The sequence below is a fragment of the Desmodus rotundus genome, chromosome 9 (genome assembly GCF_022682495.2).
Source record: "Desmodus rotundus isolate HL8 chromosome 9, HLdesRot8A.1, whole genome shotgun sequence".
NCBI lineage: Eukaryota > Metazoa > Chordata > Mammalia > Chiroptera > Phyllostomidae > Desmodus > Desmodus rotundus.
The window spans coordinates 104,984,082-105,011,792 of record NC_071395.1 but is presented as its reverse complement, the minus strand read 5'-3'; the positions used below and the strand labels follow the sequence as shown (position 1 = coordinate 105,011,792).

The 27,711-nt window shown below is 44.5% G+C and overlaps 1 protein-coding gene and 1 long non-coding RNA gene across 2 annotated transcripts in view; one reads left to right on the top strand and one right to left on the bottom strand.

The window, feature by feature from the left end:
• LOC128779282 (uncharacterized) overlaps nucleotides 1–27,711 on the bottom strand; it is a 217,114-nt gene that overhangs the window by 97,584 nt on the left and 91,819 nt on the right. The window lies entirely within an intron of this gene.
• Nucleotides 3,282–10,662, top strand: KRT39 (keratin 39). Its single transcript, XM_024573335.3, has 7 exons — nucleotides 3,282–3,881; nucleotides 4,909–4,991; nucleotides 5,657–5,813; nucleotides 6,675–6,836; nucleotides 6,948–7,073; nucleotides 8,334–8,554; nucleotides 9,896–10,662. Exons 1-7 carry the CDS (start codon nucleotides 3,414–3,416, stop codon nucleotides 10,155–10,157), a joined length of 1,479 nt encoding a protein of 492 aa, XP_024429103.2. The 5' UTR covers nucleotides 3,282–3,413; the 3' UTR covers nucleotides 10,158–10,662.

The window sequence follows — 27,711 nt, the reverse complement described above, 5'->3', positions numbered from 1 at the left end:
ACACGGTAACCACCCAGCTACAGATCAGACTATCACGATGGAGAATATCTACCTTGACATTCCCTCAGGTTCCTTCCCAGGCAACTTGCCTCCCCCAAAAGGGGGCAGCTATGATCCTGATTACCTAACACTGTAGATGATGAGTTGTGCCTGTTCTTGAAATTATTATAAAGGTAATCATACCATTTGTACTGTTTCGTGTCCTACGTGTTCAGGTCAACACGTTGTTTTCTAGGTCCTTGCACGCCGTTGTGAGTACCGGTAGTTTATTCTATCTTGTCGTTGAGTCCTATTCCGTTATATACATACACACCACAGTTTGTTGAACCATTACCCTGCTTGTGAGTAGGTGAGCCGTTTCCACTAATACAAGTCTTTTTGTACAAGACCTCATTTGTCTTGGGCATACAGCTTGTCATAAAATTGTTGGGTCATAGGAGAGGTCCTTTGTCAGATATATCGAGAATATTTTCACCCAGCATGTGGCTTGCCTTTTCATTTTCTTAGCAGTATATCTTAATCAGCAAAAGATTTTAATTATAATGAAGTTTAATCAATTTTTTATGATTAGTGTTCTCCACATGCTACACACAAGCTTTTAAAGATATTCTTCATTTTCTTTTAAAAACTCTGTATGTAAAACCTTTGCATTTAAGTGTCTTTAATCCCTCCTGAATTAATTTTTATATATAGTATGAGGCAGAGTTCAAGATATACTAATTTGGACTGGAGAGCATTATGCTAAGTGAAATAAGCCAGGTGGTGAGGGACAAATACCATATGATCTCACCTTTAACTGGAACCTAATCAACAAAAGAAAAAAGCAAACAAAATATAACCAGAGACATTGAAGCTAAGAGCAATCTAACAATAACCAGAGGGGAGTGGGGAGGGGACAGTGGGGAGAGGGGATTACAGGAACTACTATAAAGGACACATGGACAAAACCAAGGGGGAGGGTTGAGGTGGGGGAGGGAGGTGGGTTTGGCTGGGGTGGGGTGGAGGGGTGGGGAGAAAATGTAGACAACTGTAATTGAACAATAAAAAAATGTTTAATTAAAAAAAAAGATATACTAATTTGGGTACACAATTATATAATTGACTCAGCAACATTTAGTTAGAAGATCTCTACCGGGAAATCAGTGACTGATTTTGGAAACTATGTCAAAAGTCGATTGACTACATATATGTGAATAGGTTTCTAGACTCTGTTCTTTTTCACCACTCTCCTTGCCGACGTCACGCTGCTTCGATTGCAGTACTATTATAGTACCTTTGACAGATTTACACTCCCACCATCAATAAATGAGAGGCTCTACACAATACCATGCACATGGTATCAAACTTTGATATTTTTCAATCTGATAGATGGAAAAATAAAATATCTCAATGTAGTTTAAATTTACATTTCCTTTTACTATGAGTAACTTTGAGCATCATTTCTAGGACACTTTTTCAAAATGTCCTTTATATTTTCCTTCTGGTCACCATCTGTGGTGTAACTGCAAATATTCTTCCCATTTTGTAGGTTGTATTTTTTACCCATGCACAAGTTATTTGATGTGGTCAAATTTATGTTTTTGATATTTTCTTAATTTTGAGACATTATTGGAAAGGCCTTCTGAATGCAAATTTATAAAAGATTCTCCTATGGTTTTTTAGCTATTTATGATTTCATTTTTCACATTTGAATCTTTGATCAATTTGTAGTTTTTCCTACTGTACGGTATGATCCAACATGGCCCGCCCTGCCTCTCTACCTCAAGTGATACAGAACTGTCTTCAAACTACACAGGAGAGTCTATCTCTTCCTCATTGCTTTTAAATGTCACATGTGTCATATACTAAGTCACAATCTATTTTGGAGTCTATTTCTAGACTGCTTATTCTATTCCAGAAAGTCACATTTTGAGAAGACTGAAACTAATTTATTGGGATCTAAGTTAAATTAATGTAGAGATAATTGACATTTTTATAATGATGAATATAGCATTTCAGGTCAAGAATATGGTATGTCTTTCCATTTATTCTAGTTTTAGCATTTTATTCATGTAGATCTTGTACCTTTCTAACTAAATGTATTCCTGCGCATTTTATATTTGTTGATGCTATTGTAAATTATATTTTTTTCTTCCACCATGTGATATGCAGAACAATGGGCTCCCAAAGATGTTCGTGTCCTAATCCCAGAACCTTTGAATAGGTTAGGCTACATGGCAATGGGGAAGTGAGGTGTTCATCAGCCAACCTTTAAATAGAAGATTATCCTAGATTATGTGCGTAGGCCCCATATAATTGTAAGAGCCCTCAAACGTGGAAGAGAGAAGCAGAAGAGTCAGCTTGAGACTGATGCTTGTGAGAAACGCTCGACTGCCCGTGGCCAGTTGCGAACACGGAAGGGGCCAGGAACCAAGGAGTGGGGGCAGCCCCTGGAAGCTGGAAGAGGCAAGAAAATTATTCTTTCCTAGAGCCTCCATAAAGGACCAGGAACTAATAACTTGCTTAAGAAAATGCTGAGTAACTATTCCTAAGAAAGAACACATATACCTTTCAACAGATCCTATTTAAACACCAAATACAAACCAACACCATCACAATTTCTTAGCTAATGTAACACTGCAAACAAACCCTGGGCACTAAAAATGTTTTCAAATGTGGGCTTTGGAAAAAAACAAAAGGTAACCAGCCTCTTCTTCAAGAAATCTCTTGTTAGCAATCAAACCCTACCTGGAAAGCTAGAACAGAAATTTAGCACTTACCTTTAAAAAGAGCCTCAGTTAAGACTGGCGTTTTAATCCATACTCACAATAAAAAATGGGGAAAACAACTGGGCAGAACAAAGAAGAAGAAAAGGAAAAGCAAATGGTGAGAACAAAATAAAATATCGATTTCTAAGTTCACACCACTGATTAGTAGATATTAATAGTTTCCCTTTTCTGGAAAGGAAAGGAAAAATAAATGAACTCGTTCCTGGTCAAGCTCAGTGCTAGGTGCAGAGGTCAACAAGGACTTAATGAACTCAATATACTCACAGCCACTTAATAATCGGTGCTGCTAGAACTGTGCAGCTGTTCCTTTGAAGAAATAATGTGAAGCTCTGAGTCCGATGACAAGTAGTAGTTGCGACGGGTAATAACTCAGTTAACAGCCTAAGTGCACATTTTTATGAGACAGGTAACTCTTCTCAGGCAACTCAAGAGCAGACTAATGAGATGTTCCTATGCGACTTGCTACAAACAGTAGAAAGGAAAACATCCTGCCAGCTCTGACACCACCGAGAGGAAAGGCTATATAAGCCCTTCGAAAAGGAGAAAGCCGCCAAAGGCTCAGGGTTTAGACTCACTGACAGTAGCTTGAGCTTTCCATCCAGGGGAACCACAGACTTTGAAATAAACCAAAGCGGGGCGCACACTATGGATACCAAGGACTGTCCAACAACTATTTCTTCTTCAACACAATGCCAAAGCTGCTCTAGGACTACCAATTTTAGGATCGCTTCTTCTCACACCAGCTGCCAGCGTGGTGATCTTGAAGCCAACAGCTGCCAACCACCTGGCCATGTTCTGAGAACTCTCCCGCCCCACGGCTGCCAACCTACTCCCTGCTTTTGTCCCATGCCCACCTGGTTGGTAAACAACTTCAATGCCTATACCTCTACGGATGATTGCGTCTGGTGTGGTGGAGGCATCAATAGTAAGGAGAAAGAGACCATGCAAATCTTGAATGACCGCCTCGCTAACTACCTTGAAAAGGTGCGAATGCTGGAACGAGAGAACGCTGAACTGGAGTGTAAAATCCAGGAGGAGTGTAATAAAGAGCTCCCTGTCATATGTCCCGATTACCTGTCCCACTATGCGACCATTGAAGAGCTCCAGCAGAAGGTAAGATTCTTAGCAACCTGTACAATCAAGTTTTGCATTGACATTCTCTGAGCGATAGTCATTTGCTAAACTTTAATAAGTTTATTTCCTCTTAGGCTGAAAAATATTTTGTAGAATAAGAAAAAGTTTTGAATGAAATTGTCATCTTGATGCAATAGTCAGTTATATTCATAGTTTCTCGTCTTCCAGAGATGTGCTCTGCTATTATTTTAACCAGATGACTTGGACCCAAAGTGTGTGAACAACACATTGCTGCCATTTCCTTAACCAAAAGAAGAAAACAGGAATCCAAGAAAATGAATTTTGCTGTAATAAGTTTCTGACTAGTTTAATTTTTATCCATGTGTTCAACCATCACCACTTTTTTCATTTGATGCTCATTCCATCGTCTCCCAATTGTTCAAAGAGTTTCCCCCCACACCAAACCTACCATCCCCATTCAGAGTGATATGCCGCTGCTACACGTGCTGGACTTACCGTATTTTGCCGTGTATAATGCGCACCGCATTTCCCACGGTGCTGATGATTCCTGTGTATAATTTGCATTATACACATGAATTAGTACTGCCTAGGTATAATGCACATCCTTATCTTTCCCCTCAAAAATTTGGGCAAAAAAGTGCATGTTATACGTGGCAAAACACAGCATTCTGTTTTATTAGGTTAACAAATACTTACTGAGCACAACGACGGGGCACCAGACATTATTCTAGGCTCTGGGAACATACTGGTGGACTAAAATGTCCCTGCCCAGCTGGTGTTTACATTCTAGTAGATCATGGTATGCTATGCAAATTTAAGGTAGATTTTATATTTTAATGGTAAAACATCTACTCAAGCTTTCATTAAAGTAATTTTTGCTCAACTTTTAGGAAAATAACAAAAGTTCTTATTTTCCAAAGTTGCCCAAACTTCCTAAGGATAGCCTTAGGAAGGCTTATGAAAAGCCTTCCCCACCATCCCTTTGGTTTTTAAGGAAGGGACTTTGGTGTTTGTCTCATTTGTGCGTACAACTTCTTAATTCTAGATCTTGTGCACCAAGGCTGAGAATTCCAGACTGGTCTTACAAATTGACAACACCAAACTGGCTGCTGATGACTTGAGAGCCAAGTAAGCCCACCCAACCCCATCTGTCATTCATGACAGAATTCGCCTTGCATTGGACGCTAAACTCCCAATAAGATTACCCACACATCTACTCACCCTCCTACCCACACCGCGATGGCACTAGCCCAGAAGAGACCTTCAAATTCAATAAAGTATTAAGTTTAATGACCACTGACATGTTGTATACATGTACCTATGGTTTCTAACATATAAACCCATCTGCGTACCTATGAGTTTAACAAAATAGGTAAGGCAAATATACTGGTACCCCATTTAAGGTGAGGAAACTGTGGTTTCATGGGGCTCAGTTACTTATGCGAAGGCGTACAACTAGTACAAGACAGAGTCAAAACGTGGATGCAAGCTCTCTTAAGTCCTAATCCAAGGCTCTTTCCACTCTTACCGCATCACCTCTAGGGGCAGGAAAGGGAAGATAAATTCGCTTACCTCAAAGAACAGCAATGTGGCATCGCTCTGGCAAACAAATATAGGAATAATAATTAAGTGGTGATGTTTATTGAATGATTTTGCCTTTAAAGAAAATAAAACCCACAAGAAAAAATGTGGTAAATGAGAGGCCCAGAGGAAAAGGCAGAAGGAAGTTCTGTTTGGCTTGATTTACACCACCTACATTTTAATGTCTTCCACTTCATGCCTCATTGTTACAGGCATGAAGCTGAGATGTCCCTGCGCCAGCTAGTGGAGGCAGATGCCAAAGGCCTACAGAAGATCCTGAATGCGCTGACCCTGGGCAAAGCTGACCTGGAGGCACGAGGCCAATCTCTGAAGGAGGAGCTCCTCTGCCTTAAAAACAACCATGAAGAGGTTAGAGAAAGGCCCGCCTAAGCCTCCAAAATCAACACTGATTCCTTTAAATTGAACTTGACAAAGGGTGTCCCCTCTAGATAATCTTCTGGGTTTTTATCCCTGATAATACCTGCATTACTACTACTGGTGCAATGTGTTTCAAATCAATGGCCTGTAACACAGTATCTGAAGCCTCCGCTGTCCTCTCCAGCCTTTCCAGAAGAAGGAAGTAACCCAATTTTATTGTCCTCATAGGCTTCCCATCTTTTTTAAAGAAAAAGATTTTATGTATTCATTTTTAGAGAGGGGAGAGAGGGAGGAAGAGAAGGAAACATCAATGTGTGGTTGCCTCTCCCATGCCCCCTACTGGGGACCTGGCCCACAACCCAGGCCCATGCCCTAGACTGAGAATCCAACCACTGGGCCTTTGGTTTGCAGGCCAGCCCTCAATCTACTGAGCCACACCAGCCAGGGCGGCTTCCCATGTTTTTATCAGCATCCCTACACAGATGCCTGCCACTACTGGTATGAATCAATATTGGCATAAGCCTATATTGGCATTGGAGACCATGGTCTCTCATAAACTCCACCTCTATGCTGCTTCACCCATTAACCATCCCTGGAAATGATCTAAATTCTTTAAATCCCTGCTCTTGCTAGTCACTTCCTTTTAATGCTGCACATATTTGAACACACAGCCATACCTGAAATAGCCTTAAGTCACTTTATAGCATCTCAAATGCAACTATGAATCATGTGTTCCTTTATTGTGGGCTATATTTCGGACACAATTAAGCTCAATTATTGCTGTTAGACAGAAACAAGAACAAGGAAGTCATCTATCCACCAAGTGACTTCACACCCTTTTTCTCTCCATAGGAACTCAATTCCTTACAGAGCCAGCTTAGGGACAGACTGCACATCGAAGTGATTGCTGCCCCTTCTGTGGACCTCAGTCAGGTTCTACAAGAAACAAGACGTCAGTACGAGTCTATCGTGGAGGCAAACCGCAGAGATGTGGAACGATGGTTCAGCACGCAGGTAGGGAGGGAGGAAACTCAAAACCAGTGAGTCGGCCTCGCACTTCCAGGGGCCTTTTAATCCACATGATGTTCTCCTGCACGACATGCACGGCCTTTGACTGTGTTTCAGATGGAGGAGCTGAACCAGCAGGTGGTGACCAGCTCTCAACAGCAGCAGTGCTGCCAGACGGAGATCATCGAGCTCAGACGCACCGTGAACGCTCTGGAGGTTGAAAGGCAGGCCCAGCACTGCATGGTATGCGGCCAGCTGACCGAGCCTAGCACGACAGCGACGGCAACAGCCCCTGACCCTAGCATGCTGCGATGTTTCCCAAACTGCATCCCTCAGAACAGCAGTTCCTCTGTTTGCTAAAGGGTCTATGGCCAAAACGGGACGTGGTGGTCAAATAAGCCTGGGAAACGCTGCATTAAACAAAGGTTAAACAGCGGGCCTTCCTGTGGGCGTTTGATAAGCTGACATACATACCATGCCTCTCCCGGGAGGGGATGTATGGTATTCGGCGCTCCAAAACTTATTTGACTGCGGACTCCTTTTTAAAGAATATCTCATGGCAGTGATGACCCCCGAATACACTTTGGGAAACACTAGAAGAGAATTTTATTTATCAAATTATAAATTACCGAATTTATAAAATAATCTTCTGAGGGAGGTGGCACAATTATGAAGCCTATTTTACAGACGAGGCTCAGGAGGTGAAGTGATTTTCCCAAGCCAGATTCTCTCATCTGTTTTATAGATGGGGACACTGAGATCTCAGGGCATTAAGTCACAAAGGAAATAAAAATCTGAGCCAGAATTCAGGTTCCAAAGTTAGAACTGATCGTGCTTCTCTGAAGTAAGAAATATTTTTAAGTGCTCTGGTAGGAAGGGTATTAGGAAGACCTTGCCCCAAGGCTGGTTTTATCACAAGCTAGTTGTGTGTCTGGGGACAGAGCATTGAAACTCTTGGACCTCAGTTTTCTCATCTATAATAAGTGGGATAATCATGCAAATGATAGGTTATACTAAAACCTAAAATCCCATTATCCATAAAACTTACAGAATGATAGAGCAGGAAGGAACTTTAGTCATCAGAGTTTCAGCTCATCTTTTACACATAAAAGAATGAGTCTGATGAGGGAATTGTTTATGGCTAAGTGCTGCTCACTTCCTTTTTAAGGTACAAACACGGGCGGGGTACCACGGTAATGGGTTTTTAATTCCTAGGTGTGAAATAAGTTGGACTATTTTTTTCTCTCATAGGTAGGAAAGTGTGGTAGAAGATTATCAAGTGATTAAGAAACAGGAAGATACGTGGCACTTGGATAAAGGGAAGGAAGCTTAGTATAGTTGATAATTTTGTTCTTGGATTTCTTTGCTTTGGAGATAATAAGAGGGCTTGAAGTTTCGTTAGTACCTGTTACAAAGGAACCACTGTTGAAATGGTACAGATCACAAGTGACCTGGGCTTACAGGAATCATCGTTATAAACCCTACTTTCCTCCTGCATGGTAGAGAGACTCCCAGGAATGCATCCTGGCGGAGACAGAGGCCCACTACACAGCCCTGCTGACCCAGATCCAGGGTCTGATCAGTAACCTGGAGGCTCAGCTGGCGGAGATCCGATGTACCCTGGAGCGGCAGAACCAAGAATACGAGATTCTGCTGGACGTCAGGTCCCAGCTGGAGTGCGAGATCGCCACATACCGCAGCCTGCTGGAGAGCTCAGACTGCAAGTACGTTAAGTAAAACCATGTTCATGAAGGAGACACTCACACACATGCAGGCACCACCCCTGGCAAATGGACGGCAGGTGCTTCCATCTCCCCAGTGACAGGGAGCTTTGGATCCAGTGGTCCATACACTGTCTCAAGCTGTGCCATTTGGAGATCTGCAATTATAATCTAGTCTAGTTTAGCTCAGTTGTTTTGAGGAGTCCATGTACCCGGTTAGCTCCTTGTAGGTTTTTTAGCTTCTTAAGAGTTTTAAAAATCACTAGGGAAAAAAATGGTTTCTTTAAAGATGAGCATTCTTGGTGACTCAAAGGTTTCCCCCACTGAGATGAACATCTGAACTTGGGGGGCTCAAACAGGACAGCCCAGCTCTCCTTAGAGGGACCTGCTCAGGCTGAAACGCCCAACCCCACCCAGCCACCTTTTCTCGATGCTAAAAGCATCATGTACATATGTGTATTTCAGCATATTTTTCATAGCAGTCGTAATGTTTTTAAATAATAAGAAGTGTACCAACCCATAAGAAATTGATCTAGAGCATGGGCTCTTTGAAGCAACTCAGTCCAAACTAACACTCCAAAGGCAAACTTAGTTACGATTGTTAAAAAGACCTCCCTCCCCAAAATAATCAGTGAAGTCGGGTCATAGAGTTCTTTTAACTGGCGTGTTCATGTTATACTAGCACAATGTTAACCAATGTTACCACCTGGAGGAGCCACAATATACCAAAGGGCCTTGAAGCATCAGCAAAGAAAGATGATGCTTTCTGAGGAGTTCTTACTGCTTCTAACTCCAGTTGTCTAGAGATTACTCATTTGTGAACACACCCAGACAGCTCTTCGGAGCTCCCTGATGAAGCTTTGAGAACTCTTCCATAGGTGGGGTTCAGGCCACCAGCAGTCCTGTGATTAACTCTCTGATAAGAAAAGTGTCCGATGAACTTCCTTTCCTCAGGTAATACGCCCCTTAACGTGTCCTTTCTCACTATCCACCCTGTGAGTTTAGTTCCCTTTACAACCACCCTGAGGATGAAAAACTAGAGTCAGGAATTGTCTGAGGGTACCAGCTGGTAACCGACAGAGCTGGGCCCTATCCCGGTCTTGACCCCCAGAACCGCGTTCTTCCACAGTGCCGTGGCGCTCCCTGTAACAGGAGCTAACACGATACAATACATCTACACCTAGGATGCTGCTTTCCCGTGGATCTGGTCTGGTTCTTTCTCTTCCTCTACAGACAGTACAAAGTGAGGGAATAAGTATTTGTTTTGAACAACATGTGCTGAAAAATTAACCACCACCATTTTTGCCTTCCCTCAATCACAGGTAAAATTCTGTTTTCTTCTAGGCTTCCCTGTAACCCATGTGCCTCTGAATGTGAGCCTTCCATTTGCACAGCCAGTAAGGCCAGAGCCATGGAATGCACAGCCCCGGTGTACACAGCATCCTCAGCATCCCGGGGGACACCCGAGCCCTGCGGTACCTGCAGAGCCCTGACCCACCTACTGGGTAAAATCTGCACCGTCACCAAGGAGATTAAGGATGGGAAAGTCATCTCTTCTTACGAGCACGTGCAGCCTTGCTTCATCATCAGAGCTGCCCAAGCCTAACCTCCCAGGGTGATGAAAATGGCCCTCACTCACGAAACAGAGGCCAACGCTTGCTCCTGCCAGAAAGGGTTAAGAGTTCCCCAGTCCCCACAGGTACTTAGTTTCTTTCTACCATGGTAGGTCGCCATTGACAGACTGTCTTTGTTCTGCTCCTTCCCCAACCAAGTCTCTGCTGCCACGCTGATGCTAACTGACAATCTCTGGAAGCACATTGGCCTGAGGAGCGAGCACGGATCTGTAGGTGCCCAAGAAGGTGACCTACATTGCTGCCCACAAGTGATGGGCAGGTTTCTCTTCTGTTTACTCAGGTCTTATTGACTTACGTTCCTCATCGGAGCCAGTCAGACAAGTTCTAGGTTGTTTTTGGCTGTGGCACAGGAAGGTGAAAAGCTACAACCTCCCCTTCTTAGCTCCTTCTGTGGATATAGAAAGACGCCTATACGGGAACAGCATGAAGAGAGAACAAGATCTTTAATATTTAGTTTCTTTGAATAGACTGTCGTGAATCTGCATCCTGTGGAACTCTGTTGTCCTAATTACTGTTTACCCATACCTACATGCTTCCTCTTCCCCAGTGTATTTTTAAAGATATACGTGCTACCCAGAACTTTGGGAACCACAAAGCTCTCCAAATACTTTCACTGAAAATCAGGACCAATTATGGGGAGTGAATCTCGAGCATTCTGAAGAAATAGCATGGGTCCTCTCATTAAATGTTTGCTAGGCCTCTTTCTGTCCTTTAGGGATGATTGTTTTACAAGGGACATGTAGCTGGAACTCTCAAGACATAACCCTGCTCCTCTATCTCTCTGTGATGAGTGACTGTGAAAAAATAACTTAGATGCCGGCCTCAGTCTCCCTACCAGAGAGCAATGGACTTAATACTCACAAACTTTGCAAGAAAGTAATCCTGAATAATGGCTATCTGCAAGTACGACGCAGTCCTAGCGTGAGAAGGCATCGTTCACGCCCAGCCGTTCTCAAAGCTTCTTACAGGAGGGTCACGGAGCGAGTAAGTCATTTCCTACACAAATTATTTGACGTTTCCAGAGGTTTTAGTAAATAGTTCCAAATCAAACACAGAATGTGGGACCAAAAAGCCTGAAGTCTTAAACTTGCCACTTCCTAACCCTGCCCCTGGGCAAAACACTTAGCCTTCATCGAATTTAATTTCCTTGTTTGTGAAATGTGAAGATCAAATAAAATAGTTTAGGTAATGCTGCTTTGTATTCTGAAAAGCACTACATAATTGTTATTTTTATATAAGCTTTGTTTTTAGCCACAGACCTAGACCTAACAATGCCATTATGATCTCAAGTTAAAATTCTTTCTCCGTGAATTTCGTTACCGGGTCATGATTTTGGAGTTTTAATAGTGTTTGTCTTTGGAGGGGCAAAGAATAGGTCGAGCTCCCCTGTGATCAAGCCCACATTCCTACTCAATAAAGCATTTTTGAAGTCTTGGGATATGTATCAGGTATCGGTTGCTGACTGACGCCCACATCAAAGACAAAAGCATTAAGTCACAGCTCAGCAATCCACTTCCTGCAGGCAAGTAGCAACTTAGACTGAGCAAGTGGAATGCAGAACTCCCAGAGCGATCTCTTTTCTACCGGTAATTTCTCTCTCCTCTGTGCGCCCAGGTTCCCCCCACCGGGCCCCACCCCCATAGCACTTAACCTCATACTCTCTCAGACTGTGGGTGGAAATGTGGAGAGAGCATGGGGCTTGGACTCAGAAACCTGTGTGTGTGACCTTGAATACAAGGGACATAACTTGGGCCCTGCCTCCTGTGTGGCTGGATTAAATGGGATCATGGTGGTGACGGGTTTTGTAAGCTATAAAGTGGTCTGCAGAAGGGAGTTTATTCCCCAGATTATAAACCAGGCACGTGTCATTTCCTCCCATGCCATCTCCCTTGGGGTTGGCTCAGGGATGGCCCCTGGTGGGCCCCACACATACCATCAACACAGCCTGGGAAACCAGCGGCTGAGAGGTCAGAGCTGCTCACTCGGCGCTGAGTTTTGATTCCAACAAGATTCGGGGTTTAGGAACCTCGCTGGACTCAGACTGACCTCAGGTGGATGCAGCAATGCCGTGCCAATTTATTCCGGAAATAGGACACCTTCCTCCCACTCAGCAAAGAATCCCACGTGCCTTCCGTGGTAAAAATAAATTACAAACCGCGCAGTAAAGAGGGGTTTGAACACCCAGGTGACCAGATTCTTTAGGTGTCCTCTCTGTACAGGGACATATGGAAGCATCTGCTGGACCTTGTATCTGAGTGCTCAGATCTTTTGCTTATTTATTTTATATGTTTATTGGCTTTAGAAAGAGAGGAAGAGAGAGAAAGAAACATCTATCTGTTGCCTCCCATAGGTGCCCTAACCAGGGATGGAACCCACAACCTAGGTATGTGCCATGACCAGGAATCAAACCCCCAACTTTTTGTGTATGGACAAGGCTCCAACCGAGCCACACCGGCCAGGGCAAATGGTCAAAACTTTCACAGGCAGTGAGGAGTCTGGATTTTTACCCAGAAGCTAAATCAGCCTTCTATGCAGCCACAGGAGGGAGTTAAAGGGTTTTTTTTGTTATTGTTGCATTTTGTTTTTTTCCACAGTTCAGCATAGTTCAGCAGCTGGAGTAGAAAAGGGGCTGATGCTGATAGAGAGGGAAAGGGAGGAATCAATGCAAGTATAATTGTAGCACAGCTCAAAAGACAGCCATGAATCAGGAAACAGCACAGTCTCTGGAGCCTGAGTTCAAATCCCACCTGTGCTTCTTCACTGTGGGACCTCAGGCAGGTTATAGGGTCTTTCTGAGCACGGCTTTCCCTCCCGGTCTGTGTCGCGGGGACATTGGTAATACCCACCATCCAATCGCTGTGAGAATCAAATGAACTAAAAAGCAGGTAAAGCACTCAGAGGAGCATCCTGGCAAACAGCATATATTCAATATATGTTAGTTATTTTTCTCAGCATTGCCTTTATTAATATAAAAGTAGCACCAGTGCGAGCATCTTTAGGAGACAGTGCTGGAAAGGACAACAATGCCATTACTGCACTACTAGTACTACTACTACCACTAATAATAACAACAATATACCAAGTAGCTGCAGCATGCCGAGCACTTCCCATGAGCCAGGCCCTGCGCTGAGCCACCCCCTCGGCGTGGCCCCGCGGCCCCACACCGCTGCTCTTTCACTCCTGTCTCCGTAAGATGGAAATAAGTCTCAGACAGAGCGGTGGCCCTCCCAGAGCTAGAAAGCGACAGAGCCAGGAAACAACCCCAGATCTCTCCGACCCTCGAACTCAGACACTTAACCACGGAACCAAATGACAGGCACGAGAGGCTGCGAGCCTGGCCCTGGGAGGCGGCTGGGACGCCAGTTCCTCTGGCCGAGTCCGTGAAGTCCTAGGGAGGCAATCGCACAAAGCACTGACTCCATGCAGCGCGGGGCTTGCCGTTCGCTGGAGCCTGCCTCGGAAGGAGAAGGGACATCAGAGCCCATTTGTATTTCTAAACAAGGAAATGAGTTCTCCCCACGTTTTGTCTTTTTCACGTTGACTCCACCGTAATGTGGGATCTGGTTTAAACCCCTCGGAAGACAGAGTGACCACACGTCTCTCTCTCCCTTTGTCTTCCGCCCATGAACTGCCCCCCACACCCCTGTACATAGCCCACAACCTCTCCATCCTCATCCTCCAGCATCAATTCCATTATTTTTTGCTTAGAAGAGGCTGCCCAAGGAATTTTCCTCAAGAGTCCAGTCAATTATAACCCCTTACATTACTTCCCACCGGGATTTCTCCAGCCGACCCAGAAACCAGCTCCACTCAAATCCCCTGGGAGCGTGTAAACTTCAGATTCCTGAGCCCTGTCCCAGCCCTCCTGCATTACCACCTGGGAATCCAAACTGTAACAACATTCTCAGCGGAAGTGTGTGTGCTGATGAATTACAAGCCACTGCTTTCTAATTGACAAGGGCCATGTTTAAAGATCTGGAAGGCGTGATGCATTTTTTGAGGTTCATTTAGGTTCTGACATTAGCTGGAGAGACGACCCCTTACAGACAATTCCTCCCCTGCAGGTACACTCACCTGTCTATAAAGTGGGGCGGTCAGTCAGTAAGTTAGTAAGTGTTGCTAACTCATTTAATCCTTACAACACTGCCGTGAAGTAGCTATTATTAATATTACCATTTCAAAGACAAGGAAACTAACAGAGAAATTAAATGACTTGCCCAATGCCACACAAAAATGAGACTGAATTTTAAGTACTTTGGTTTCCTCAGCAAGGTCAAAAAGGTGCTTGATCCATTACATAATCTGTCTCCAAAAATAGAAAGGGTATTTTTATCCACAGGCACAATGCTGTGCAGCAGATCTCCAGGATTTATTCATTTGGTATCACCAACTGTATACCCCTCGATTAGCAGCACTTTCTTCCCCCTCTCCCAAGCCCCGGGCAACCGCCACTCTAACTTTTGTTTCTATGAGATTGTCTGTTTTTGGAAACGTCATATAAGTGGAATCACGCATTTCTGTCTTCCTGTCACTGGCTTATTTCACTCAGCATGACGTCCTCAAGGTTCATCCACGTTCTCACATATTGCAAAATTTCCTTCTTTTTAAATACTAAATACCATTCCATTGCGTGTGTGTATCGATGCCACATTCTCTTTTATCCATTCACCCGTCAGTGGACACTAAGGTCACTTCCACCCCTTGGCTGATGTGAATAGTGCCACGCTGAACACGGGAGGGCTAACGTCTCTTTGAAAATTAGAACGGCACTTTGATGGCATCTAATGGCCTTTTTCGTGTGAGAGATGGAGAGACTGGGGCCAGGGGAGAAAGGTGACTGGCCCGTGACTACGGCCAGTGCTCTCTTCCACTTGTCACTCCCCGTCACATCTGTAGTGGACGGAGGTGGACTTGGTCTGATGGAAACCACACTGGACCACAAAGCAGTGACCTTGGGTTCTAGTTCTTAGCAGCAGCATCTGACATCTCCGTTTGAACTGTAGTGCTCACCAGGGGTCTTTTGGCTCCAACACCTTTAGATTCTTTTGCACCCCCTAACGCTATTCACCTTATTACGTCTGGTCTTCTACATCTGTACACAGGAAATGGCATAAGAAATAACATCTTCCGACTCCCTCTCTTTCTCTGGTGTCTTTTAAATAACTTTAAGTTCTTTAGAAGCTAATGACTTTATGTCATTACTAATTCCCACAATTTCCGTTTATCAAACAAGGGAGAAAGGGATCTTACTCATTGCCTGAGTAGGTTTACCTTAATTCTGTCCCTTTTGATTTAAAATAGAAGTTTGATAATAGAAATCATTCTAAAAGCATACGTGCTCTCCGAATGGGATGGAGGGAGCAAGATTAAAACTCAGGAGGAAAGGAAAGTGCCCCAGAAGAGAAGGGAACAGCGCCACCGCCACCCGTACTAGAAAGAATTTCCAGGCTGAGGCCACCAGCACCCATGACACAGTGACGTGAGTCAGTCTCCGCACAAGTGAGTCCGGAGGCACAGTCTCCAGGCCGTCGGCCAGTGCCTTCTGCAGGAATGAACCCTTTGCCCGTGTGTCTGACTGGAACTATCTGGTCAACACATTCGTGCATGAATCGCAAGCTTCACGGGGCAACCCAAGCACCCAGTTCAAATGGGAACGACCTTATCTGCAAACACGGGAAAGGCTTGTTTAATCGAATATCAAGCTGAGCGCTGTATTTGGAGAGTTTTCTCAGGTGATGCTTTTGAGCCGTAGGCCGCCACTCACAGGCACATAAGAAAATGCGCAATACACCAATGTTTCTAAATATCCCAATTAACGTATCACCAAAGTTTCTAAACTTGTTTTCTTGAGACTTTTCTCTTCTCTTCCGTCCCTCCCTGCTCCCTCCCTCCCTCAATCTCATCTCTTTCCTCCTTCTTTGTCTGGAACACAACAATCAAGGCGACCATACTGGTGTTACCTTGAGAAAAGATCTGAGATTAAAGATCTCTTACTATTTCCTAGAAAGAAAGTAAGTCTGGGGCTCCCTCCCTTCTCTGTGTCCTTCTCTAAAGAACAAACACATAGAAAAGTATTTCTATTAAGCCAGGAGCAAAAATCTCTGATATTACATCTCCTCATAGTGGCCAGTGGGCCTAGCAGGTACCTGAGTCATCCTGGAGAAAACTGTCCTTAATATCTATGGCCAGTGGAAAAGCAACTTAACTCTACCAACCCAGAAGACCTAGAGGGAGACCACACTTTGGGCTGAATTTCTCTAAATCCCTATAGCTGGTTATAGAGACCCGCCTAACTCCAACTTGTGTGCACGAGTAGAAAGGTCTCTCTGCACCTCAACGGGGATGAGTCTTTGTCAGCTCATTTTCCACTGGCCCACCAGAAAAATAATAACTGTGCCTCCCTCCACCGCCACTCTCCAAGAAACCACCCCCTTGCCACCCCTAACCCCAACATAAGTTTTGCGGGTGCAGAGAGAAGTCTCACAGTGGAAAGCAAATGAAAATTACAACTCATTTATGAGAACTCTGTAACCTGAGGGAGAGAAGAAGACTAGGATGAAAATTCAGAACAAGTAGCCTCTATTAAGGCATTAGAAACAGCCAGAAGAGAACATCGGCCATTTCTGGTCAAGAAGCAAAATCCCATGCTGCTTAAGAATATATACTTGAAGCTAGACCAGCTGTGTCTGGTTTCCAGCCCTGCCACTTCTTGGTGGGGGTTCTTGGGCAACTTAATTAACCTCTCTATCTCCACTTCCTCATCTTTAAAATGGGGCTATTAATAGCATCCACTTCATAAGGTTGAGATGGTGACATTACTGAATGCAAGCAAAGCTCTTAGAGCATCCCTGGCACCCAGTAACACTGCAAGCGCGATTTCACCGTGCTGCTTTGAGAGGTTTACATTCCACTGGCAAACAGTCACACGCGAGCTCGCAAAGTGTTTCACTAGAGGTGAGACAAGGGTGCAGTCACACAAAGCCATCCTGATAACTAATGAAAGCACTAGATTAAGGATAAACCACTTATTTTTATTTTATTACTTTTTAAAATAAAAATTGCATATACTTAAGGTATTTTGATATACATATATGTAGTAAAATGATTATCACATGTAGGTCCAACTCTTCTATTTTCCAGAATGTTCTGGAACTCAGTTGGAAAAGACTTCCCCATAACAGATCAACCTCACAGTCTTTGGCAGCCACTAGGACAAAGATAGCCCAGGAGGAGGAGTGAGAATAATTTGAACCCAGCCCTTTCAGGACCACTTTTGTGAAGAACGAAAATGACAGGGCCATTCAAATAGTGCTGGTGGCCCTTCTTCTAGAACAATGCTCATTGCCCCATCTCTCGTGGCCCCAGTGTTCCCTGGAGTTAGGGGATGGGCTCGGCAGGGAAAGCAGCAAGAAGCCTCCAGCAGAACTCTCAGAGTTAACATACAGCCAACACATAATTGAAGCAATTAGATATATGCAGAAACCGTACATAGTACCCCCTAGGGCCAAAAGTAGAAAGAGTAACGTTTCTCCTATTCAATGAAAAAAATCAGTGGACTATTGTGTCTCAGACACTGTGCTCTGTGCTTTACATGACTTATTTAACTCAGTCCTCACAGCAACCCTGTGATGCTACTGGGTTGGCCAAAAAGCCCATATTTTTTTTCCATAAAATAAGACACATTTTCATCTTCACCAATAACTTTATTTATTTGGATATCTTAAGTATGTCAGCTATCTCCTGCTATTGGCGTCTAGTGGGGAGAGGCCAGGGGGCTGCTGAACATCTTCCAGTGCATAAGACAGTCCGACAGCGAAGAATTACTCGGCCCAAATGTCAATAGTACCAAGAAACTCCGCAAACCACTTTTGACACATTTGGTCAGTCGCAGCACCTTCTCCACACACTGTACAAATCTTTTATTTTACATTTCAGTTGCATTTTTACCTTTCTTGAAACAATGAAGCATAATATGCTGAAAATGATGCATATTTTCTTCCATCTTCAATACTAAAATGGCTACACAAAAATTCACCAATTTTGGTAAGTTTTTTTAAGTGCACGCTGATATGACAGCTGTCATGATACAATCTAACACAATCGTTTTGAATGAAGTTAAAGACAACTAAGCGCTACTACAGCCGTTTTATAGAAACAATGAAATGAACTTTTTGCCCCCCCCCCCCGGATATTATTATTCCCACTTTACTAGTAAGAAGACCGAAGCAAACCAAAGTTAACTAACTTGCTCAGTGTCACGCAGTTAGTAAACAGTACAGTTAAGATTTGAGCAAATTCATGTCTTCTATACTAGAAGTCCCCTGGTCTTAATCACATAAGTTTGACAATATAATATCTGTAGCTCAATCAAAGGCATAAGTAGCTGAAGAAGTAATTTTTTGTCATGGAATTCACAAGAAAGTGAGCCCTAAAGGTAACCCCACACCATGTCCAGCCCAATCCAGGAAGCGGCCACACCAGCCCCCGGAGAGCTGGGGCAGATCTGCAGGCCTCAGGCTCCATGTTCTCCAACCCGCCTTCATATCACAATTTGGCTTCTCCGGTACTCAGATACAACAAATCAGGCACTCCAATTTGTATATGGGACCTTTCTGGTTGCAGAATGGATCATTCCTCAGTGTTAAACTAGTAAGTTTGCATTCTGGCTCATTCATTTGACCCCTCAGAGTTAAGTTCTGCAAGTCAGCTCCTGAGAATTCCTTTGATTCCTTGTCTCACAGATAAGAAGGCTTCTGAACCCACTGCCAGCCTACAAACCTATGCAGACCACTGTCCCTGGGCAGAGGAGTGTCACCCTGTGAAGCTCTTCCTTGGAGACCAGACAGCCTGACTCAGCGTCACTTCCATCTCATCTCATTCTAACCGTAGCAGTTAGGTTGTTGGGTCCAGGTCAAGTTGACTGTTTGAAGACTGGTGTGAAACAGCTCACCTCCACTAGACATAAACCAATAGGTCTTGACTGGGGACGCATGAGGAAAGCGTAGGTCTCATTTCTAACCCTGTTTATCTTCGTGGAGAGCAGAGGGTGGAAACCACAGCTGCCAGACATCCGTGTGTCCGACAGACAATTTGTGGCTTCATCAGCAATCCTGGGTTGCCGAAGCCTCAGGGGAATTTCTGGGTTTGATTCGCCGTAATAACAACAGGGAAAAGGACCATAGGGTAGGATATGGGAAGCGCCCCTCCACCCCCGACCCCTTTGCATATAGGCTACAAGTTGTTGGGGGGAGTCATCAGAAGTGAAATCGTATGTATTTGGTTTACACAGTAAAACTAGAAAACGTCACGTCTGCGAATTCAAGGGGAAACAAACAAAATAAGAAAGAGGAAGAAAAAAATAAGTATGCTCTTGCGGCCACAGAGTGATATAGGCCAAGAGGTCATTTGGAGCTCACCCAAGAAGAGCAGAATCTGGTTCAGCGGGACTAGATTGCAGGCATCTTGTCCACTGTCCCACTTACAGCATCACCTCTTCATACTGACGACATGAAGCCTATATTGTAATCAGCAATTAGTGATGGGGGAGCCCACGGTTCAGGGAGCTCTAGCTGAGAGGAAGGGCAGCAGGGGAGTTCAAGAGCTGTGGCCACAGGATGAGATCAGGAGGGAGACAGGCCTGGGCCATAGATATTCACCTCTGATAAAAATCACCTCTGAAATGTTTAATTTAATGTGATTTAAATTCTACAATTTTGCAAGGTTTATTACATAAATTAATTTGCAAATAAAAAATCTGCCTATAATTTGACTAACGTAGGGTTTATAAAATATAGTCACCATAACCATCCTTGCTATTATGCTCATAATTAAAAGTCCATATTAAATCCATATCAATTATTTTTAAGTCACATGAAAAAGTTTTCTATTCACCATAATTTAATCTGCAGCAAAAAAGTCAATCACTAGGGTTCTTACTTTTATGTCACACACAGTCACTTGCTCTGATACTTTTCTATTTCTGCTGTAACAAATTACCATAAATTTGGTAGCTCAAAATAAGACAGACTTACTCTCTCACAGCTCTCTCTTTCAGAAGTCTGACACAGGTCGCACTGGGCTAAAGTCACGGGGTCCACGGGGCTGAGTTTCTTCTTGGAGGTCCTCTGAGGGATTCGGTTCCCCCCTTTTACAGCTTTTAGGGGCTCCCATACTCCTTGGCGTGGGTCCCCTTCCATCTTCAAAATCAGCAGTCTCATCTCTACCAACTCTGCCTTCATCCATCTCCCTCCCTGACATTGACTGACTCTTCTACCTCTTTCTTCCTCTTTTAAAGGCGCCTGTGATTATACTGGGCCCACCTGAGTAATGCAGGCTAATCTCCCTGTTTTAAGGGCAGCTTATTAACAGCCTTAACTCTCTCGGCAACCTCTATTCCCCTTTGCCATATAACATGCATATTCACAGGTTCTAGGTATTAGGAGATGGACATCTTTAAGGGGCGGGCGGGGGAGCATTATTCTGCCTACCACACTTGCCTAAGATTAAACCAAAGGAAAATGAGAGGAGAGAGAGAGAGAGAAAGAGAGACTTCACGTATTATCTCCATAAAACACCAAGACCAGAACTGGAGATCGATGAATACATAACCAAGTCATGAGTATTTAAACCCACCAACCAATCAAGTTTCCATGTTCAAGCCTCAGGGAACACAGCTGATGTAAAGATAGGATATATTAAGGCTTATGCCTAGGTTGAAGATGTAAACATACTCCATAACCTTCTGGGAGCCATCTTTTTATAGCAATGACAACAACTAACATTTACTGAGCACATCCGAGGTGCCAAAGTGCTCGGTGTTTTCTCTGTGCATTCTCCGCACTACTACACCTTTTACCAATGCAGAACCCCCACAACCTACCAGTGCCGCGTGGATAGCGCGTGCCAGAGCCAAGATTCAAGCCAGGACTGTGTGGCTCGGTGCCCTGCGTTCCTGACCATCGTGCAAAACTGCCTCTTCCTATTTTAACCAATACACACTTCGCAAGAACTCCTTCCCTAATTGAGAGAGAGAGTAATAAACTGAACAGGTAAGAAGGACATCACACACAAACACGGAAAGGAACAACCTAGCAGTGAGCCCATGGGGCAACAGGAAACCAATGTCGCCTAGGGGCTGGGTCCCATGCCCCTCTGCTGCGGACTCCCTGGCAGGTCTACCTCCTTTCACTGCTTTAATTCTTTCGTCTGCAACACAGAGTCTGTCACAGTAGTTATTTGGCCATAAAACAAGTTAAGAGCCTTGAACAAAAGAACACTTTTGCAAAATATATGATTACTTCCTGTCTAAACGTATACTCATGAGGATATGTACGAAACACGTAAAGTTTATGACAGCATAATAAACACTATTTATGATATACTCCTGTGGAATAAGACAAATGCAACATGTACATACCATGGAAGCCATAAAAATTTGTAATAAATTTAATCTTATTACAGGGTCTTCTTTTTCTTGGCAGAAGACCAACCCTGTGTTATTCCTCTAATATCCCTGCCCACTTCACTAAATCGTTCTTCTACAGGAAAATAACAAACCAACCACCATCGTGCCTCATCCGCGCAGGTGCAACAGCCCACGGGCTGATCCCCGCATGCTTACGCTCTCTCAAGCATCCTCCATGACGCAGTAAGAGTCATCTTTTTAAAACACAGACACGATCGATCAGGGCACAGCAATCCCCCAGGTCGGACCTCTCTGTGGTCTTCCATGGGTCTTCTGCTGAAGATCAACATACTCAGCAGAGCCGAAAAAGCCCAGCACGTCCCAGCACCTAGGCACATCGCCAGCTTCACCGCATCCTCCTTTCCCCCTTGCTCTCGCTGCTCAGGTTAGGTAGTCTCAGGACTCCGATTAGGTAGTCAATAAATAATTTGAACAAGTGAATGAATCAATGAATGAAAAGGTGAACAACACATTAAGTTCTTTTTAATAGGAAGCAGTATTTTGGTGAACCAAGTACATGAGTGGCTGAATGTCAGGCACCAGTAACCGTCAAGCAGGGAAGACTCCCAGAGTGCAGGGGCCTCCCCATTCACTGACCCCAGCAGCACATGAACCGGTCTAAGAGGTAAAACCTAATAGGGCAAGGCTTGAGCAAACTGCATGAGAAAGTGTCTCAGCAAACCAAAACTACTTACTCCAAATGTCTCCTTAGATGGCAAAAAAGAAAGCAACACCCAGTGAGCACTGAAGCGAACGTGCTGTTTATTAAAGAATTACCAGGGACAACAGCCCTTGCATTAAGGGATTTATTTGATTGCCTATCGTGTTCTTTGGATTACAATGATAATAAGGGGAACAAAAGAGTGAAACAATTTCAATCTTGTACTTGCGCTCCCCACCCACAAGTGGGAATCTGTTTTTCTTCTATGGCCTTATATGAACAAAATCGCCCCCACAGGCCTGGCGGGGCGCCAGAGGCAGTGCAAAAGGACTGAAAGCATTTTTCTAAAACCAGATCATCCTGACACTCCTTCCAAGATGTGGTCTGGCTGGAACATCTGCTTTCTCAGAAAGGTGTAGTGACAGGTGGCAAAGGAAAGTGGGAAAAGAGAGGAGACGAGGCTCCTTTTTTTGAAGGCGACAGTGGGAAGTGAGATTCCACTCCAGTACCTTGGGAGAGGCCAACCCATTCCTTCCAAGCTTTACACTAAAGTATTCAATGACAGACATGTCACTCAAATGATGGTGACTTCATTATCACCATGTGAAAAGATCCTGACGACCAGGAAAATGGGGCTTTCTCTTGCTGATGATGCTAAATCCCCACGTCTGCCTGGGAACCGGCAACTGAATCAAAGTATAAATAGGGAAAGATCAGCGACTGCGCCTAAGCATCCCCAAGCAGACCCTCACCGAACAGGCTGTGTCATTCGACCAAGTACTGGGCTTGCGAACAACAAAATAAAATGAAACAAAACCCTGTATCCACAGACTGAAGGATCCTTGAAGGCAGGAACTGTGCCTTATGAATCTCTCTAATCACAGAATCAGAGCACCTCCAAAGTAAACTCTCAATAAAATAAATAAGAAGGGAATTAAATTAGAGGGTTTTAACCCTCATTATTTGTGGCTATGGACTTTAACCAACAATGGAATCAGAGATGAAATGCAGAATTTGGGGGTAGCAGAAAAATGCAATGGAAACACCTGAAACACAGCCGGCCGCTTGTAAACGAACAAGTGCGTGGATCGGCTCCCACAACTGCGCAAACTCCAGGGAACCTTGAGCACCACCTCTACAGCTTTAAAAATTATCCTGGAGAGAATAAGGAGCTCTGCAACAATGCAGTGGGATCCTGCTGCCAGCCCTCGCCCTGCCATCACTGGCCATGAGTCTGTCTGTCAAATTATGGGTATGAGATGGACGATAAGCATGATTCATTTCTAAGTCTAATATTATGTCCCCATGAAAACCCTAAACATGCTGTTGGTAACTACAGGCCAACAGAGAAAAGGAGCCTTTAAAGTTTTACACCATTAGGTCCTTTTTCAATTTATATTCTCCTTCAAAAACTTCATGAAAGCTGTAATCTCTCCTCCAAAGAGTGAACATATAAACATGCAGAGAAAATTTTACATACAGTTTTAAAGATTTTACTAACTTCCTGAACTCTATCCACTGAATTCCCAGTTCTCAGCACTGTCTTATTTTTGTAGCTGGGAGATTTTCACACAGATTGCAGGAGCTGCAAGAGCTTAAGCATCGAAGGTCAAGCAAGGTGGATGTGAGAAACTTCCTTACGGCATGAACATTAGGAAATACTGTACACGACACTCCCTCCTAAGTATTCTTGTCAAAAATGGCAAGCCTGGATCTAATAAAGCTTTTAGATCTACCTTACGAGAATACAGGGGCCAGAGAAATATGTTAAAAATACCATGGGGATTCAATCCCCATGCAAAATCCAGCATTTGGGAAATTCTACAGGATTTGTCTTTCCTTTCCAGCCACTCTTTCTGACTCTGTTACCTGGGACCCCTTGCTCCTTCCCAATCACGAGAGCCGTTGCATCCATTCCGCTGGAGAGCTTATCATTTTTAACTGCACTTGCCCATAATCGCCTTTCTTTCTCATCTCATTTCTACCTCACGCAGTCTTTTGCACACAATCCACTACTGCGTTATATTCTTCGCTAGACCAAAGTTAGTAAACACTTTCGAGGGGCCTGCCACGGCCCTCTACAAACTGGGAGTATGGAGGAATTACAGATAAGCCGGCCACAGCCCGGGCCTCTAAGCATCCTTAGAATTAAGCGCTAGGATGACGGTGCTGATGTGCAGAGTGGGCAGCCAACATGTCTTTCATTCTCTGCGTGTTCCCAGCTGCTCAGGACCGTGCGGATGCAGGTTAGGACCTTACTGAACACTTACTGGCTTGGGCTTCTGTCGGTACAGAACTGGGGTCTCCTTCCTCTTTCTTCATTCTGATATAGTCTCTTCTTCCAATTTCCTATCTCTTCTCTTAAGGCTCCGACTGCTATTCATTTGTGGTCACTTCCAAGGCTCTGTCTACCTCTGCATCCTCGTCTAATTCTTCCCTGCTTTAAAAATCAGCGTAACCACAGTTTCTGTCTGATTTATCCCACTTGGCATCCATCCACATCACACATGGCAGTATTTTATCTTTTCTTATGGCTGAGTGGCATTCCATGGTTCTTTACCAAATTGTCTAGAACTGTACGGCTTTTACTCATATGCGGGACATACAACAGAAAGCAGCAAATGCATAAACGAGAAAACAAAAACTCAGACACATACAACAGTAGGGTGGTTATCGGAGGGGGAGGAGGTAGAAGAGGTTAAGGAGTGTCCAATATATGGTGATGGAAGGAGGCTTCCCTTCGGGTGGTGAGCGCACAGTGCAACCTGTAGATGACGTATTATACAAGTACACACTGGAACCCTATAAAAATCTTACTAACCAATGTTACCCCAATACATTTAATTTAAAAATTTTCAAAATCAGGCTAAGAAGGGTTCCCCAAACAGTCGCCCCCTTGCTCACCCTTCGAGAGGACTTCCTGCTGTGGTTTGACAGAGTCTGTCTGCCTGCGTGTCTTTTTCACTGTTTTCCTTGCACGTCAGTCGATGAATGCAAACGCTACTGCTTGGACGCGACTTCAGGTTCACCTGCCTTCCTCTTCTGGTCTGAAATACTACACAGAATACTTCTTAACTTGAACCTTCTATCTGTCGACCCCCTTTTCCTGGACAAATCAAAATATGGGAACATTTTATTTTTATTTGGCCACAGTTTGATAACCTTAGGCACTTATGAAATGTCTGACCTGGTGTCCCTGCAGAAGCTGTGTTTTATTTCTATAAAGGTCTAATCTTTTTATGTAACCCTCCAACTCATAGGATAATGACATAGCAATATTGCCAGCAGATCTACTACTCATCTGCTCTGAAATGTCATGCGCAGTAAAAACCTGTGTGGGGGTTGTGTTGGCCATTCTTCCCCCACTGTGCAAAGGAGGGTGCCCGTGGAGAAGCTCAGTGATGGGGAGACTGCCTTTAAAGGGCACAAGCACAGTGTGCTCCCAGTTAACAACAACTACCTGTTGACAGGGCTGCCTCCTGATCTCTGATACACCACATGCAACCCCATTCATTCAATCACCACCCAGCCTGTCCTGCAAAATATCCATCCCCTGTTACTGACCACCTCCCAGTGTAACAGAAAGATTCACCAAATGTGCGGCTGAGGGCGGCCTAGCCCTGGTGCATCTTACAGATGTGAGACAGGGTCAGTGTGAGCACATGCCAATCACACTCGGAGTCAGGAACCGTCCATGCCCATCAGAGCCCTGCTAGCCACCACACATCCAGGTAAGTCTCTGTTCCTCTCATTTGCTCTTTTTGTCCTGCCTCCCTCTTTGCTCCCTTTCAAAGATGTAAGTGACTGTGGAACACGTTAAAGCGACACCACCTCTAAGCTCCCCCAAGGCTTCCTTCAGCTGTGGCACACAGTGAGATGAGGGAAGTCCGGAGAACCCATTCCAGTGATGTCGCCAGGGCGGACCAGCAGACCTGGGTGTGCTTTAGTGATATTATTTGCAATTAGGAATGACTCTGCCTTTGTGGCTGGCTAGTTCACCCCGGGGAGAGGCTTTCTGTACTCTCTGGTTTTATAACTCACACTCTTAAAAAGGGCAGCCGGTGATGGTGCCAGAGACCCTGAGTTAAAATCATGACTCCAAAAAGTTCATTACTGAGTTGACACACACTTGTGAAAGGCTTATAAGAAGCCAGACTTTGGTGCTGGGAAGATGGGAGACATCACCCCTGCTCTCAAGAAGTCCGCAGTCCCACAGGACTGCACCAAGCACAGCACAACGCCGTCAGTGAGGAGCATTTGCGGTCTTGCTCCCTAGCACCTGTCGTCAGCTTGGCTCAAATGAGCTCTTATAACTTCTTTTAATGTGGTGAGTGAAAGAGCAAGAATGGATTCATATCCAGGGGTGGTGGGGTCCCGCTAGGAGCTCCCAGCTTCCTTGGTGGAGTGGGGATACCAGGCATCCTGCCCCTCTGGAGGATCTTGGGATCCAGATCTGGTGCTTTCCTCATAGAAGAGACACCCAACTCATGCAGGAAAATTCAGGAAACGATTGCTGAAGGAAGTCACCTTTGAGCTACATCTTGAAGGCAGGGACGCAGGCATGCGAGGCACAGGTGGTGATTTTCCAAGCAGTGGAAACAGCACAGGCTACAGGCCGGCCGTCAGACCTCCAAAATCGCATATTGAATCACATTGCACGCGCCAATCAGATCTGACTCACCCGCCTCTTCTTTCTCTGTAAAATGGGGGCAATGCTCCTGCCCGTGTGCGAACTGAGTAAATAACCTATCAAAGGGCTCTGCAAACTGGGAGGTCCCATTATCACCTTTGTCAAAGAGAAGTGCCGCAAGGGATTCTGTTAAGATTCAACTCAGTGATAACAGCACCATGACCAGAAAGAATCCCCCGCTGTCCCCAAAGACCTCAGTTTTTCTGTGACATTAGTGGCTTGAACCAGGGAATGGAAGTCCCTTATGCTGCTGCCATTTTATTACTAAATCCCCTTTAAATCTAATTGCCAAAAACCAGCACATGGCTCCCCACCCCCAGACTTCTTTATTCATTCCTAACCTTTACCTTGGCAGACAAGCGTAAGATTCATCAAGTGTGCTAGACAGCCCATGGCACACTTCCTGTTTTCCTCCATCCCCTCCGCGGGTCACAGGACCTGGCCTTTCAGCCAGGACAGGGCTGCTGGCTGGTGACAAAGGCTGTCTTCCCAGGAGCCAAGGGAAGTCCTGAGTGCAGATCAGGGTTGTTTGGTTTTGAGGTGTGCTGGGGATGAAAGCGGAAGGCTCGGTCATTTATTAATTAATTATAATTGAGGGTTTGCTCTTAAGAATGATTCCTTTGAAATTACTTTCCATCAAATAGTGGCTGCCTCAAAGGCATCAGATACGCGACGTGTTCTCCATTTCCTCAGCACGAGCGTTTTTATTCT

Bases quoted from the DNA above. Each gene is read 5' to 3' on its own strand.
- KRT39 (XM_024573335.3), top strand. From the start codon at position 3,414: ATGGATACCAAGGACTGTCCAACAACTATTTCTTCTTCAACACAATGC. The intron at 4,992-5,656 runs GTAAGCCCACCC...TCATTGTTACAG, and splicing joins GCTGATGACTTGAGAGCCAA to GCATGAAGCTGAGATGTCCC. The intron at 5,814-6,674 runs GTTAGAGAAAGG...TTCTCTCCATAG, and splicing joins TTAAAAACAACCATGAAGAG to GAACTCAATTCCTTACAGAG.